The 17206-nt window shown below is 46.7% G+C and overlaps 1 protein-coding gene across 1 annotated transcript; it reads left to right on the forward strand.

Moving 5' to 3' along the window:
* Window positions 1-462: 462 nt before the first annotated feature.
* On the forward strand, window positions 463-4516 carry LOC309578727 (serine protease inhibitor Kazal-type 6-like; the record flags this gene model as incomplete). The annotated part of the gene is made up of 4 exons (XM_082291543.1): window positions 463-520; window positions 2599-2630; window positions 3603-3715; window positions 4471-4516. 4 exons carry the CDS (start codon window positions 463-465, stop codon window positions 4514-4516), a joined length of 249 nt encoding a protein of 82 aa, XP_082147669.1.
* Window positions 4517-17206: the final 12690 nt, after the last annotated feature.

The raw sequence follows: 17206 nt of genomic DNA on the forward strand, positions 1-17206 counted from the left end.
CACATTCTCATGCTGGGATTTATTTCGTAACGTCTAGTGAGTGTCATCACGCTGCACTCAGAGCCTCGGTGCTGGCATTCAGAGAGGACCCAGAGAATGAAAATTACCAGCTTCCCTGATGAATCACTGCTTTGAAAATTCAGCCTTGTGAGAATCCTGTGACTATTAAAAAAAAAAAAAATTAATTATATTACAAGCATGTCTATCACTCATATAATTATCCCTTTCTAGGTTTGATGTGGACAGGGCAGCATTCCTTAAAGCACCATAAACCGGCCAAGACCAATAATGGCTTTAGAAATCAAGTGGAGAAGTTCTCACAATTAAGGTGGGGAATGAGGACAGCTACGGCCAGGCACATAAATACACAGAAGGGCAGCTCTGTGTGCACTCTGTGGGCTCTGGGACTGAGACAACACCTCCTGCTTCGACCTTGGCTTGGACTAAAGAGCTCCTTGCAGCATGAGGGCTACAGGTGCCTTAGTGCTTCTCAGCCTCCTGCTGCTCTCTTTCTTCCTGGGTAAGTGATCTTTTCCCTAGCCTAGAAAAGAAAAACAAACACCAAAACCTCTCCTGACAACAGATTTTGGAAAGTTTTGATCACCGGTTGACAGGCTTGAAGATAAAGCTGAGCAGGTAGAAAATATCTGCAGGACTTGCTCACTCATGTGACATATTTCCGCTCCTCGTGTGCCTCTGCAGTGGATAAAGCAGTGGAGGTGTCACTGGGAGACAGAGCGAGCAAATTTTGAGCATTTCTTCAGCAAATATACAAAAGCAGAGTGTAATTAGGAATTTTTGGTACAAATGTTCACTGGAGAGTTGTGCTGAACCAGTTAGAGAAGAAACTCACTCACCTCCGGGTCATCTGCTCTTGTTTTGATCCTGAGCATCTTGGTATTTGGTGTTTTCCTTGGAGATGTGGAGACATAATTAGATGAAAGTTTCAGCTTTCGTTGATGTTGCAGAGAAAAGCTTGAAAATTAAATTCAAATGTCCTCAAGGAGTCAGAACAAAGAGGGCAAATTAAAAGGATCCAGCAACTGTTTATCTGGAGATTTACACATCTCTGTGATGATGTGGGGAAGCTGAGTGATGATTTTTGAACCTATAGAGCATGTCAGTGTTATCACTTGCTTGAGTCCAGCTGACCCAGCTCTGCAAGGTGTGTGGCAACAATTATTGAAGAATATGTGGAACAAGAATTATTTATACTTGTTTTTCTGTGAATAATTTGAATAAAGAAGTCACTTGAGAAAATGGCAAGCTGTGCACGGAGAAGAGGTGAATTGCTTTGTACACATTATTCATTATGAAATATTCATCTGTCTCTAATTGAGTCTTAATTGGGACTGGGTTCCATCAGAAGGCTGATGCTTCCTTCCAAGGCTGGGCAGAATAGCAGCAAACTCTGTGATCTCCTTCAAAATAAACAGTTGTCAAGAGGCGTCATCACAAATTCTCTGTAGCTGCATGTAATGTTTATAAAAAATATTTAACGAGCTGTTTTGTAAATAATATGCAGATAGCCATACCAGTGCCTTCATCATTAAGGCAGCCTAGCCAAACCTGAGGACAGGGTAAATGTGCCAGCACCAGGAAAACACACCAAAGGACAACAGAAATAGCAAAAGAAGTGGGAAGGGTTGATGGATGAGGATTGAGCTGACTGAGGGTTGGGTGGGATTTCCACTGGGGAGGGATGAGTGTGGGACAAGGTCCTTCCACCTCCTGCCCAGAGCCACCTGAGCAGAACCACGGCTGGGAGTGACCACGCTGACCAGCAGGTGCAGCCTCACAAGTGCTGCGTGTTTGTCCCACACTGCTGTGACCCAGATTCTGCAAATCTGCCTTCAACCCACCCTGGAGTGCCAGGCTCCCCCTTAGACACATGACAGGGTCGCCCCGTTTCACAGCTCTGACTCAACCTACACGCCTGCCTGCCGGCTTTGCCAGGAAGAAACATGAAGAGCACGGACTGGTTAGCTCCAAGTCCAGAGCCTGTGGCTACAGAGGGGATTTTTGTGCTGGTTCTGACTGGCGCTGTCTGTTCTGCTCTCTATCACCCCATGATGTCTCTGTATCTCACCCGGGCTGAGCCTGTCCTGGGTGGGTCTCTGGGCTGTGCTGAGCATGGCTGTGAACCCAAGCGTGGGATCTCCTTCTCTGTGGTCCACTCCTGTCAGCAGCACCAGCCACTTCCATTGTTCAGAGGTGCAGGAGCCTAAAAGCCTTAAAAGCCAATATAGGTTTAAAATCTCTGGGAGCACGGTTCCACATCCGATATGGCAGCTTTCTTCCCCGGGCGTGGCTGCCTTCCAGCAGATTGGTTTATGTGTCTGAGGTGTAGTTAGCAGCTGAATGAATGATTACATGGTATTTTAGTAACATTTTTCAAAATAGGAAAATACTGAAAAGCAATTCAGATAAAGTATTTCCTGCCCCTTCTTCCCCTGCAAGGGGTGACGGAGTAGGAAAAATTTGGAGTATGTTTCAGTGTGGTTTGCATAAAGGGTTTGTGAATTTAACTCAGACTTTATCAGAAGGTAATGCTGACGTGTAAAATCTGTCTGGTTTTTATTTGTTTTTTTGTTTTAGTTCCAGATGTAGCAGGTCAAGAGATCGAAGAGGTTAGTGCTGCTGTTTCTGCTTGCTGAATCTGCATTTAATAGAATCACGGAACCATTACTGTTGGAAAAGACCTCCAAGATCATCAAGTCCGACCTTTGACTGATCACCACCTTGTCAACTAAACCATAGCACTGAGTGCCACATCCAGTCATGGCACTTCACTTTGGAGGAATGTTTTTATAACCAAAATCTTGGTGCTGGGTAAAGAGTTTTTAATGTCTGCTGGGAGCAGGTGGGTCCTTCCAAGGATTCCCAGTGCTGGGGAGTTCACTGCTACCTGGGGGTTGTTATGTGTGGCCACGTTAGCAGGTAGAGCAGGGAAACAGATTTTTGGTTAAGCAAATGCTTCCCGTGGTTAGGTCTGGGGTGCTTGCACAAGGGGTGTTTATGTGCTGCACCACTTTTGACTTGGCTTCACTTGTCCAATCTTCTCATAAAGCAAATGTGTTATTGAGTGTTCTATTCCCCCAAATTTAGTTCATCACTGGGACTTGTAGAGTGACAAAATACCTGTACACTTCCTGGGCATCATTTTTCATTCTCCAGGGAATTCCCCTATGGTTTTCCCCTCCTTCCCCTGGGAAAGCTGGAGCTCAGCAAGCGCCATGCTGAGTGCAGGGTTTCGCAACACGCTTGAAGTCATGCAGCAGGGAGGTAGCTCAGCTCCAAGTGCCTGACAGAGCATCAGTGCTGACTCTTCTCGTGCATGCCTAGGCTAATCCACTCCTGTTGTTGGGAGATCAGGACTTCTCCCAGGTGACTACAATTTCCCTCCTCAAACATGGGGCCAAAAATCCCCTGAAACGCTGCTTCTGCTCATTTTTGAGAGGGCTTTTTCTGTCAGAAAATAGGCAGTGTCAGCACTTGTTGGACGAAGCATTACGTTAATGACCTTGTGTCCAATCTGGAAAGCGAAACAAAGAATATGGGGATCCTGAAAAGTTGGGTTTTTTTTATTATTCCTTGTGCAGATTTGTAGAGAGTTCGTAAACAGAAGCGTGTACTGCACGAGGGAGTCCAACCCTCACTGCGGCACGGATGGCGTCACGTACGGGAACAAGTGTGCCTTCTGCAAGGCAGTGCTGTAAGTGACACAGGGGATTGGAATAGCAAGGTTTGCCTTCATTTTCACGGATCTAATGATGTTCTTCATGGAGGGGAGGGCCTGTATCCAGGGCTGTTTGGGCCAGCCTCTGAACCGTGCCAAGCGGAATGTTCCCTCCTTGGGGCAGAGCTGTGTGACTACGAGTTAATTTTAATTCTTTTCTGGGCGTTGCAGGCTGCTGGTTGCCATGCTGAGAGGCAGCACAGGGCCTGGGAGGCAAGTGCATCCTGCCTGTACCTTCCTCACACACTAAATTGATGCACAATTCCCACTGTGTGCCACAGGCTGCAGCTCTCACTGCCCACACTCCTGGGTACTGAGAAGTGCCTGGAGGAATGTGGGAGCTGAGCCATGCCAAGTTATTCCTGAAAAGTCTGAATGAGCTTTGTGGAACAAGACACAAGATCTCAGAGGAAGAACAGGATGTCTCTCCTTTCCCTGAGCTCTGTCACCTTTTAAAGGAGATGCAATAGGAGCCATCCCTGATGGGTGGAATGTGCTTGCAAAACATTTTTGCCTTAGCAATCCTTACATTTAGTGTGCAGCCAAGGCTGCCTTATCCTAGGGGGAATCAGAGAAGAATGAGGAGAAGAGAAAATGGCTGGAGGTTCCATGTGAGGTACCAGGGACGTACACCGTCATGAGTCAGGCCCGTTGGGATGGATGGGCTCTGTCCCACACTGCTGTGTCTGTCATTTGCTGCTTGGTCTAAGTCTGTCTCCCTCCTCTTACAGGAGAAGTGGAGGGAAAATAAGATTGAAGCACCTGGGGAAATGCTGAGTCCTCCCTGTGACCGAGCAGCAGGAGCTGAGCCGTCGTCGGCAGCGGCCACGGACACGGGAGCAGCCCGTCCTCCCTCTGCTGTCTCTGCTCAATAAAATAAAACTCAGCACGATTCCTTGGCTGGTTTCTTTTTTCTGTAATACCCAGAAAAACGCTTTGATCCAGCCGTGCTGGAGCCTGATGCATGGCTTTGCTCTCCTGTGCTGTTGCATCACCCTCCTCCTGGGAAGAAAGGCGATTCCCACGGCTCCTGTGGGCTGTGTCCTCCTGTCCCTACCAGTCACAGCTCCTCTGTCCCATCCTGCCTGGCAAATTGGCACATGCTGGGCAGCCAAAAACTGCTCCCGCTCGTGGGCTCCTGCCTGACTCTGCCCATCCCAGGGGGTGGGTGACAGCGGGAGCCTCGTTTCCCTTCCCAACCTCCATAGCCGTGTTCCTTCTCTCTCAGGGGTTATTGTGGGAGGGTGACAGGAGAGCTGATGAACAGCGTGACTGCAGATGCCTCATCTCCTTTGGAAAGCAGAGACAAGCAAGCTGAGGGTAGGGAATATTGCTCCATTTAAGCCTGCACCCAGAAGATGGCAGGTGGAGGCTGGTTTTAGGCAGAAGCTGCAAGGCTTTTTCCTTCTTCTCTCTAAGAGAACGCTTTGTCTTGAAAACTGTGAACTCACCAGCATTAGTTTCCTGCTGCCAAGTGGCTTCTCATGCTAATAAAATTATATTTAGAAGAGTGCCAGATTGTATAAATTGTCAATAATTAAAAAAAAAAAAAAATCATGGGAGCAGAAGAGCTGTGGGCTTACTCTCCCCTTCTCTAGGATAAATTCTCTCTGAATCATACACAGACCTTGATTTCCCAGGCACACGTTTGCATTTATTTACAATTTTTAATACACATAGGCTTTATTCCTTTCTTCACTTTTCACACTGCTGCCTTCTCTCTTCTTCACTCTGGCTGACAAATCCATCTTTGTGCAAACACAAGAAAAGTAATTTTACAGTCTCTCCCCTTTCACTGTGCAAAACTGTCACAGGGAAATACTTGTGGCATCCTCTTGTTAAAACATTGGTGGTAGAGCAATGGGACAGCAGCTCCTTCATGTTAAACACAACTTCAAAAGGGAGCTTTAGATTTTATCACAAGCCTCAGGGGTCAACATCTTTTGCAAGCACCTAAATGCTGAGCATCTAAACCTCTGGACCTTGTTTGGACAGAGTTTGAGTGTTTGCCTCTCCTGCCACAATCCCCACTTTGAACTCAGCTGGGGCACAATGCCTAAAAAGAGAGGCCTCAGCACACCTAATACCAGCTTCTCCTCTGGTAATCCACATAACCCAATTCTGGCAAATCCTTTGTCATTTGGTAACTTCCCAGGCAGGCAGCCAGTGGTTGAGCTGCACAGGCAAAGCTTTGTGTTGGAGCTGGTTTGGAGCTTCTCTCGGACCAGCTGCCTTTGATCCTGATGTTTTTCCCATCCCAGCCTACAGGATTCTTGCAAAATCTGCCACCTTTTATTTGAAGCAGGCCAAGCCTCTCTGTGGCCCTTGGTTGGTTTTAAATTCAGGTGTTATGTTACTAAACTCGACAGCAGGAGTCCCAGAGCACGGGTGGGATTGAAGGGAGCAAGATGCACAAGTGGTCATGAAGAACACCTTGGGAAAGTGCCTTTCCTCATCAATCCTCCAGCTTGGAGCAGGATGACCTCCACAACTTCTCCTACCTTAGTTGTCCTGTGATAATCCTGTTACATTGTGTGGCTCTGGACCAGAACCATGTTCAGAGGACAGGAGCAAAAGGACACCATTTTTAAGATGGAAAACAATATTTTAATGAGAGAAGGGCAATGAGGCATCTTTAAGCCTGAGATGGCCCTCAGTGACTCTGAAATTCTCACAGCATATTGCCGTGTCTAATCCTTTTTAATCTGGAGGCTGAGATAACACGGACAGATCACAAGAGAACAGAACTTGTTCACTGTTTAATAACCATCCTGTATTTTGCTTGTCAAAGAAAACAGCAAATAAAATCACTCCATACCTCACAGACCCGACTACTATCTCCTCCACCTGTGCCAGGGAAGTGGAGAGTGGGAGTAATATGCTTTGAGGAAATTATTTCCCTCACTTGGGGAAACTTCCCAAAATGTTGTCCCCAGGAGAGGCCAAGAGAGGCAGCGCTCCAGCAAAAGCCACTTTTGTGATCCATCCTTCCAGCTGAGCAGGCACATGGCTCCAGTGAACTGGGATGAAAGGGATGCTTTGCTGGTGCCAGGTCTGTTCACTCTTGGTTTTGGAATGCTGGATTCACCTTCCCAGTGGGGCTGATGGATCTCTGGGACAGGGCAGCAGTGGCCACAGGCTGTCCAGCCTGAGCTCCCATCTGTGTCTGGCTGCCTCTCCAGAAACACACACCAAAACAGAAGTCAAACCTTCAGCCACTGTTTTTGCTTGATTTTCTTCCTAAACCTTTTAAGTTGTGTTGGGTTTGGGTTGTTTTGTTGAGTTTTGGGTTTTTTTTGACAGCTTTGAAAGGTGAGTGAGTCATGATACATCTGAGATCTCAGATAACACGAGCATCTTCACAGCTCTTTCTCTCCCTGGGGAGGAAGGGGCAGAGGATGGAGTGGGAGCTGCCCCTTGCAGTGGAATGAGGGCCAGGTGCTCCCCACATCTCACTCAGTCCCACACCAGTTAAAAAACAATAAGGATTAAATCTGTGCATGGTCTGACTGCAAGGAAGCAATTGCTCACAGCTGAGCACCTGCCTGTGACCAAGCCATGCCCATGGCAAGGGAAGGATGTTATTTCCCTCTCACAGCTTCACTCTGTTGGTGATGCAGCTGATCCTTTACTGTGTCCAGGCTCTTGGCCCATTTAACTTGTGAGCTCAACTGCTTCCTCCTCCTCCCCCAGCACAGGCACGTGTCACTGTCGAAACTCACTTGAATCCTTTGCCCTACTTTTTTCCCTTGACATTCGCAGCATTTGACAAGGCTTTTCAAGCTGCCATGGGATGATCCAAGGGTGGTGGTGCTGACTGCAGGGTTCCCACAACCCGGCTGGGGAGGAAGCTCCGGACTTGGTTATCATTCCGGTTCACCCTCTTTTCCCCAAGGGAAGCAGGCTGGATCAGCTTGGAAGGGACTTTGGTCCAACCTCTTGCTCATGGCAGGGTTAGTGTTGAGATCTTATCAGCTTGCTCAGGGCTTCACCCAATTTAGCACTGAAAGCCCACAAAGGTGGATGTGCAACCTCCTTGGGCTGTCTGTCCCAGGGTCTGGTTGTCACTCTGGTAAAGAAATTTTCCCTTGTATCCAATTTCAACGTCTTTTCTTTCAACTGTCTCATCTCTAAACCATGTACCACCATGAAGAGTTTGAATCCATCTGCTCAGGAACTGCTTTTTAACTGGTCATTGCTCTTATGTCCCCCTGAAATCTTCTTCTCACCAGGCTCTGCCTCCTCTCACTTAGCAAATGCTCCAGCCCCCAACTCTCTTGGTGGTTTATCACTTCAATTTTCCAATGCCTTTCTTTTTTTGGGGAGGGGCCCAAAAATTAATAGTGGAGGGGATTCTGAGCCATGGGGACAGGGAGAAGGATTGTTCAGGGAGCAGGGGGCAGAGCTGTGGGAGTGTTTCAGGGCACTGAAAAGATGTAGATGGTGACATTTGCGGGGAGCAGCAGGAGGATGTCAGAGTGTATTGGGTCCCTGATGGATTAGAGAACAGCTGAGCCTGCCCTGGGGTGAAAGGGCTCCCAGATGCTGGGAATCAGCCAACAGTTCCCTCCATCCCTGTCACAGCTGAAGGGCTTAAATAGGAGCCCAGGGGAAGGATTTGTCTGTTTTCATGGACTACAGAGCAAAGAGAAGGTGAGGAGTTTGCTTAGTGGTGTGAGTGTTGGTGTTTGTCTTTTGGGAGTTGGTGGGGGTTTTGTTGGTTTATTGCTTGCTTTTGTGGGTGGGTTGTTTGGTTTTTTTCCCCCTGAAATAAACAGTGTAGTTTAGGAGCTTCTCGCAGGAGCAGCTGCAGTAATTGTGCCTGGTGTAGGTGTCTTATAAGAAACTCTAAAAACAATGGGAAAGGCTTAGAAAATGTGGAAGACAAGGATTGCCCCAATACAGAAAGGAAGATGGGGGAGGAATAAGATTTACCCCTACAGAAATGCAGGTGTCACAGGAAGAGCTGCTTGTTTCAAATCTCCAAATGAGGTGGTGCTCCAAGGCACCTCTTTGCCTTTGTCACTCACGGGGCAATGAGGGACAAGGACTTCAAGAAGGCCAGCTCCTCAGGATTCTGGAGACAGCAGGGCTTTGGCAGAGCTTCAATCAGGAGTTGAAGGATAAGGTCAAAACCGAGCTTCTGCCGGGCCAGAGGGATGCCCTTCCCCTTTTGAAGCAAAAATTGCTGAGTTAATTGAGAGTGAACAGAAATGTTGCTGTCGTGGCAGGGGCTGGCTTTCCCAAGGAATGAGGTGCCTTTCTTTGGCAGGGTGATTTTGGGGAGTCACCTGTGATAAAGCCATTACTGCCTGGGAGCTGATGTAAATGCATCCTCCGTTTCTAGACATCCCCTAAATCCTTATGCACAGTTACACCAGGCCAGCGGGGGCTCCGATTTTGTCTGATTGTGGTGATGACCCATTAGAAAGGAGGCAGGAGAGGCTGCAGAAGGTCACCTGCGCCCTTGCCCTGTCCCCGCAGGGCCGTCCCTGCCCGGGGGATGCGCCGTTCCCGGGCACTGGGCTCCCTCTGGTGACCGCCGGGAGCCGGGACCGGGCTCTGGTCCTTCTGGGTTGGCTCGTTTTGGAGAGGAGCCCTAAAGCCGTCTCTTTGTGCCGACCTTTGGGAGAAAGTCAGCCCTGCGAAAATGAGTAAAATACAATTTTAGTGTTCCTAGGGCTCTGCTCGGGCAGGATCCATCACATGCCATCAAAAAAGCTCAGGCACAGGGTGCAGTGTCCTTCATATAACGGGTAAAAGGTGATGACTTTCTTGGCCTGAGAGAACTCAGTCCCTTCTCTTCCCACAGGGCATTGCTCATCTCTCCTGCAGACCCTGGAGGAAGAAGTATGGGGCCAGAGAAACGCAGCTGGGGTGAGCTGGCTTTGTATCTCTGTGATTTGGGGAATGCTTTTTGGTTACTCTGCCAGGTGCAAATACTGAGATTTAACATCAGTGCTGGTACTCAGAGCGTGACGCATTTGCTGCACTTGTCACTGAACTCATCTGAGGCTTGGACTCTGCCTCCGTGAAAGATTTCCCCCCCCTGAGAAAGGAGACACAGCCAGCGGCTGCTCCTGTATCCAACAGCTGCGGGACGGCGCAGCCGCAGCATCCATGCAACCCCTGCACCCCAGCAGGGTCTCAGAGGACCTTCTGCTACGGAGGGGGTGCTGCTCTTTGCTGCTGTGCCTCGCCGGCATTTCCAGGTCCTGCACAATCCCTTGGAATGGTCCAGGCCTTGGCGTGGGCAGGGTGCAGTACTGCCGATGGACACTGGATGCTGCCACAGACCGGGAGCTTTCATCCCCTCTCTCCAGTGTAGTTCTGGCACCAGGCTGTGATCCGTGAAATGTTGGGTTGTTTTGTTTTCTTTTTCTCGTAAAGCCGCAGCTCCTGGGCTGCGGTCATTAGGTGAGACCTAAACTGCTACCTCCCGAAATAGATGTATATATTTGTATATGCGTTTATACAGTTTAAGCCGTTCTAATATGAGGTCAAATCATGATTCAAGAAGAAGGCTGAGAAAACTCGGGGACAGAAAAGCAAACTTGTTTGAAAAATCAGCCTAATGTTGTATGGTAGGGGGCAAACAATTCCAGTGGACCAAACCCCAGGCCCTGTTTTGTTTGCAGCTCTGATTAGTCCTGGGACACATCCTGCAAATGTTGTGCTGGCAGCTCCAGGAGTCTGGCAGATGTCAGATATAGAGACAGCTCTCTGATCCTCCTTGCCAAGCTCTGATAACATCCCTTACTCCTGCTTTCACAGGGCTCTTCTCCTCCAGCTACTCCAGTTGTGCCAGGGTGTGCTGGTCAAACACCCAGCTTTGCCCAGTCAAACCTCACCTCCCCTGGAAAGCAGCTCCACGCTGTTGAGACAGGAGGAGGACAAGGTGTAATTAGAGCTGAGCCTTAACCCCTGCCCTTAGCAAATGGATGGGCCTTGGCTGATGGTGCTTTGTTCATGAGAATGCTTTGTTCATGAGGATGAAGTGAAATGCACCTGAGCTTCCCTGCTGTGCCATGGCTTTGTTGCTGCATGGATGCTGGCAAGGTGATGGAAATATGAGAACCACACTTTCCCTGTGGGGATTAATGTTTAGAATGAGAGAATGGTCGGGTTGGGGACTGGTACAGGATCAACGGGAGGATGTCTGGGGTAAAGGAGCAGCCTCATGGTAGAGCTGTGCCAGCAAGCAGGAAAACTGGGATCTTGGGGCAGTGGGAGGCTCTTTCTGCCCTCATGGGCAGTGCTGGCCCCAAAGGGGTTTCTTGAATTTTCTGTGTCATGGGTAGGCCAAGCTGAGTGCACTCAGCACTGAGCCTGGGAATCAAAACGAGCAAAAACTTTCCTTAAGATCAGCCTGAGTGGTTCTGTGGCTGTGGCTTTTCTCCAGCAATAGAAGGTCTCTGACATGAGGTGTGGGGATGAAAGCAGAGAGAGGGTGGCTGTGGGGGGAGTGGGGTGTCCAGGGTACTCTGCTTTGGGACACAGTGTGGGTATGGAGCTCTCAGCCCAGGGGCTGGGGGGAGGCAGGAGGGCAGCACCTGCAGATTCCCTGCCAGCCTTGCCCTGTTGATGTTGAGGCACACCTGTGCTGTCTTGAGAAAATCCTGTTGTACCCGTGTCTTGTGATTTAGGAACAGGGAAGCAGCACTGATCCAGGGATTAGGAATGGTTTCGGTGAGCACACCTGCTGCTAGGTCCTTGTAGGGCTGGGGAGTGTTTGACACTGGCTGCAGGACACCCTGCCCGTGCTGTGCCTGCCAGGTGAGATCAGGTCACTCCGTGCTGTCTCCTGCCCCTGTAAAGCTGCTGCAATCCAGCCATCACCTCCTAATTGGCTCTGGCAGGAGCTTTAGCTGAAAAGCTCCTGTCTGGTTTCCTTCCAGACCTTAGAACAGTGCTTGTCCCATGCCTGTCCCAAGGCTTCTGCTCACCTTTCTGGAAAGGCAATGCAGGAGGGGGGTGTAAAATTCATCTGATTCTTGTGAAAGATGGACCAGTGCTGGAAACTGTGCCCTTGAGTCTCCATTTGCCCTGCTTACTGCCTGAATAGTCTGACAGCTTAGTAATGCTGCTGCTCTTTGGCTTGATTCAAGTTTCTTTGGAGAAAATACTGTGACTTACTTTCCTTCTCCAGTTTCTGGAATTGTGCCCTGTATTTGACTGAGTCAGGCACAGTGGATCTGTAATTACCTGTGGTGCCTACATTTCCATTAAGGGATTTTTATATGTTAATCTCACAAGATTTAGTGCTCATTTTAGGGTTTTCATCTTGCCGGCCGCCCATAACCTCTTAGTGTGAAGTGCTGGGTTAACTGCAGGGCCAGCAGAGATGCAGGCAGGCATTTCGCCCTAATGCACCCTTATCCCTGATCCCAGCACCCAGCTGAGGCTCCTGGACCAGCAGGGAACTGTGGGGCTCTTGGCATGTGCACTTCAACACACCTTTCCAAGCATCAGAGGGTGATGAATAGCTCTGCATCAGTGATCCAAGTTTAAACAGACACCGATTTTGTAGCATCTCTCAGTTTAAAACCAGACAAATTGTCATAAACTTGGTCAGGGATTGCTGGGCTGAGTAAAGGACAAGCCATGAACTCATTTATCAGTGACAACAGTGTCATCTCAGCTCCATAAAACTGAATGTTATATGATTTACTAGTTGCAGAACTAAATCTACCTAAATTGACTCAGCTGTGGTCTATCTAAAGTAATTGTTTTATCAATGGGTCGTTTGATTTTTATTTTTTTTTTTAGTGAACCAACCAAACCAATCATATTAAGGAAAAAAAATCCACTGTTGCTTACTTAAATTCTTAAAATTTAGGGCTACTTGAAAGTGGAAATGCACATACAAAACACAATATCTTGATTCTGTTTAAAGAACTCAGAAATTTCAATTATTTGCCTGCTTTCTTCTAGCTGCAGCTACTCACTAAATCCAAACCAAAGTAGCTTAACAGCTTCTGAATGTGTTTATCTCAACTAATTTACTATTTGTGGGAGTGGGGATATTGCCTAGGTGTAATTACAAACCCTCTATAGCTGAAGCTCAGAATTTCCTTCAAGTGTTAGACAACAATTATTTTGATTTTAATTTAGTACCATTTGTTATAGGAAAAGATTTTGCAACATACCTGTTCTGTCTAGTCACAGCTGTAAGGGATTAATCAGATTTTAAAAAATCCCACATCACTTTATCAATTTCATCTCTGAGGCAGTTTAATACACTTAAATTTTCCTAAAATGTGCTCATTTTGGTCCTGATTCAAGAAATATCCATCATTAGGACAGCAGAGGGACCCAAAAGTGCATCAGTTGCAGTTTAAGTGTCTGCTTGAAATTCTGCTCATGTTCCCCTACTAAACTGAGGCAGCTCTCACTGCTCACAAATGTCACACACACCCCTGTATGTCATGAAATGTGAACTGAATGTAGAAAATTGGATAAACAATCATAAGTTTTGCAAAATACAAATCTAGAGCCACCTGATCTTGCCCCAGGAACCAGGGTATCTTAGAAAGTTTTACTAGAATTTGTTAAATTTACAATATTCTTACTGTGCCACCATTTGTTTTTCTAGTATGACCCAAACTTGGGGGGAAAACACCTGAGGGATAAAGTTGGGTGTTCACCAATGGAGGTCTTGGCTTGTAGCTCATCAATCATGTACAAAGCTCCTCCAGCCCCTGAGTCATTCCCATGCCACAGCACAGTGCCTGCCATGGAGCAGAAACAGAGATTGAAAGATACAACACAGCCACACCAAGAAAGTTTTAAGAAGTGAAAGAAAAAAAATCATAGAGCATTGAAAAAACAAAGCTGGGAAGGAGGTTTCTACCTACAGTAAAACTATGAGAACATGCTCAGAAGCAGAACTCTTGAACGAGCTCAGCTTTGACACCCATTTTTTTATTCATCTGTGGATGTTTGAAACAATCTAAACAAGTTTATTGACCAGCCTGTGAACCATCATTCATGCCCAGCTGTCTGGCCCTGGGGTCTGTGCTCCGGAAGGAGCATGACAGATCCAACTCAGAATCCAGGGGTTGATCTTGCAGCAAGTAGAACAGACTGGAGATGAAAAGCCCAATCGTATCTGAAGGCTGAGAAGTTTGACTCAGGAATTTATAGTGAACTATGACTTCTTTGATGCCCTGGTCCTGAGTTTGACTTGCTTTGCTCTCAAGAGCAGCACAAATAGTGAAGAACAAGGCTCCCACTGTTGAATACCAAATGCTTTAACACCACAGATATTTTGTACTAAAAATCTGATGCAATCTCAGTGTTTCAAAACACCGAGGTCAAAGTCTTCTGGGGTGTTGCAGGGGGAGGAGGGGACATCACTCAGCAGCAGTGACTGAGCAGGCTCTGCTCCAGGTCACCCAGTCCCCTTCCACGCAGGAGCTGCAGCCAAACCTGGCCCCTGCTGTGATAAATGATAAAAGCTGCTCTTTTCTGATATATAAAACACCTTGACAAATGGTGGGGTGTGAGCAGACTGGGTGTGCAATTCCAACGAGGCAGTTTTAAGAAGAAAAAAAAAAAAAAAAAACAACAAAAACTTTCAAGGGGTGTTAATGATGCACTTTTTGCTGTGCCCAGCACCCTGGCCACAGTGCTCTGAGCATTATGCAATCTGAGAACAAGCTCCTTTTGACTTGTACACATTCTTAACAGAAAATGAATTGGTGGGAAAACTATTTGCTAGGAGAGACATAGAAATTAACGGCATGGCATTGTATGTGACTGTGTGTGGCAAGGACACAGGCCAAGCTCAGCACGGACTCCTGAGAGCTAAACGAGCAACCAAGTGCTCAAAGCAGCATCAAAGGATCTCCAGAAATGAGCAAACTTCCTAAATAAGCACAAATAATGAAGCTCGGGGCTGTATGAGAAAGCTCATCAGTATATAAATAGTTCATTTTGAAGTTCTCTGTTATAAAACACCATCAGAAAAGGGCTGATGAGTGAATAGAGGTTGAGGCCTTGTGTGATTATCAGTGATCTAAAGGAAAATGGGGGATGATGGAGATGGGCTGGGAGATACAGGTCTAAAGTGGTGTGGTGCAGCAGATAAAGCCAGGAGAGTCAAACTTGGCACTGTGAGTCCTCAGAGCCATTTTTCACTATTTTTAGGAAAACCCATCCAGAGCTGTTCACCTCCCATCACGAGGCTGTTCTTGTTGAATCTTTGAGGCTGCTCGTATCTAAATCACGTCCTCGCTCGTGCAGAGCCCATTCAAAGCACAGATGTCAGCACCAGTCCCTGGTAACAAGATATTGCCAATATTGCTCGCACAAGAAACTTGTAACGCCTGCAAGATGTCCCTTGTCTTCTCCAGGACAGAGCAGTATTTTTATCTTCTAGTCCTGTGATTCTCTTTGTCAACATTTTCTTTTCACTGAAATTTTTCTCTGTCAATCCCCCAGCCAAAGCACCTCATCAGGCACCCTCCATTGGGTGCAGCAATTGCTAATATCCACTAGGACCTGCCACAGCTGCTGCAGGGACAACAGCGCAATGTCCAAGGATTCTGCCTCTTCATCCAGCATTTCTTGTTTTAAGCAGCTTTAATGAATTGGGAAAACTGTGTACTAATTTCTTTACCCTCTGAAATACAGGTTTTGCCTTTGTCTTATTGGGAGCAAGTATTCAGCACTTCTCACATCAGTCTTAAATACATCCTGAACAGACAGAGTGGAAAATTGTCTTAAACCCTTTGGCATCCACTTGCTGTCAGTTGAATGTCAAGTCAGGAATAAAAATTGGCAACTAGCTGTAGATTTCACAGTCATGCAGCAGGATTTGTGGAGCTGAATTTGCAGTTCAGTTCCTGGCTTCAGCTGTCACTCCATGTACCTCCAGTGATGAGCATTCATGCCACAGCGAGCCATTGGAGTTGTCAGATATCCAGGGCTTACTGAAATAACTTCATTTGGAAATGGACTGTCTCTTCTGGTCTGAATAATCAGACAGAACAACATACAAAATGTTTGACGTGTACTGGGAGCCTGGGACAGTCTCTGACACATGAAAATATTTGGAATAGCTCAGACTCCATTTAATGCTTCTCCAGAGTTTTGCAGAACGGTAAATTATGAGCTCTGTAATTAAGCTGTATGCTCCCTCTCTTTAATTATGCTTTAATACCATCTCTTTTAATAGAACTAATGAAAGCCATTGATCAAATACTTCTCAGGCACCTCAATATAATCTAAAAGGAAAGTAAATGTTAGCAGGGAACAAACCTTTAAAGCTTCATGTCCATAGTTTTTCTCCAGGCTTAACTATATTTTGGAAATACAAGTAGGTCAAAACTGCCTTCCCTATTGAAGAGGAGAAACAAAAATCAGTACAGGTGTTTTCCTCTGCATTTATGAGCAATAAATAGGTTGTTTTGGGGCTAAGCAGAAACTACCCATTTATCCTTGCAGTTATTCTGGTAGTTTGGCACAGTCACATGGTAGGTATAGCCCAGAGCAGTCCTGTAGTGCAGTGAGGAGCTGCTCCATGTGACCCACTCCCATCTTCCTGAGCACCTCCAATTCTTTTATTACAGGTTATTAGACCTTCCCATTCCCTTTAGAATCCTATTCCCTTTAGCTCCTGCCTGTGGGCTTTTCCATGAAGATGCTGAACTCTTTTCTGAACCTGCTGATGCCACTTGCCTCCACAACAAACCATGGCAACAAAATCCAGATTTCTTCCTGCTGGTTTTACCATTTTTAACCCACTCTCCTACCAGTAACCCCTGATTCTTGTGCTGTGTCATTTGAACATCAGGCTTGTGCTTGCCTTATCCACAGCTTCATGACTTTAAAAATCTCAGCCATGTCTCAGCCAAATAAATCCCAGCAGCATTTTTAGAAGATAACCAAATCAAACTGCAAGACTAGTCTTCAAATAGAAAATATGGTAAGGCAAATGATATTAGTCATGAAAGACATAATAACTTGTCAGCAACAGCTCTGTGTTACCATCACATTGAGATTGCACTCAAATGTTCCAGCTCAGCTTATAAAATATTTGAGAGTGCACATCTCCTTCAGATCAGTGAGTACTCTCAAATTCTGAGACACACAAAATCCCTGCGTCACTGAAATAAAATCAAGATTGATTTTTTAAAATGTTCCTTGTATAAAGCAAAAGAATTGCTCATTCACTGTAACCTTCTGTTTGTAGGCCAACTTTGAGCAACAAAATACAGGCACATGTTTAAGTTCATTCCCTTGGTTTGGTTTTCTCTCTGCCCGGCACAAACTCCACAGCTGATTTAACTGCAATGCCTTGACTTTGTTCCACTGTCCAAAGTCAAAGGAATTCCAGTGCACCATACACCAGCCCAGCATTCCATGATTGCTGCTGCAGCTTTTCCAGGAAAGGATCACTGTTCTAAGCTCAGGGATTCTCCCTGTGCTGTCTGTACAGGAGTCAGGCAGCTCCTCGATCAC

The sequence above is a fragment of the Coloeus monedula genome (assembly GCF_965178545.1).
Source record: "Coloeus monedula genome assembly, chromosome: 15".
Taxonomy (NCBI): Eukaryota; Metazoa; Chordata; class Aves; order Passeriformes; family Corvidae; genus Coloeus; species Coloeus monedula.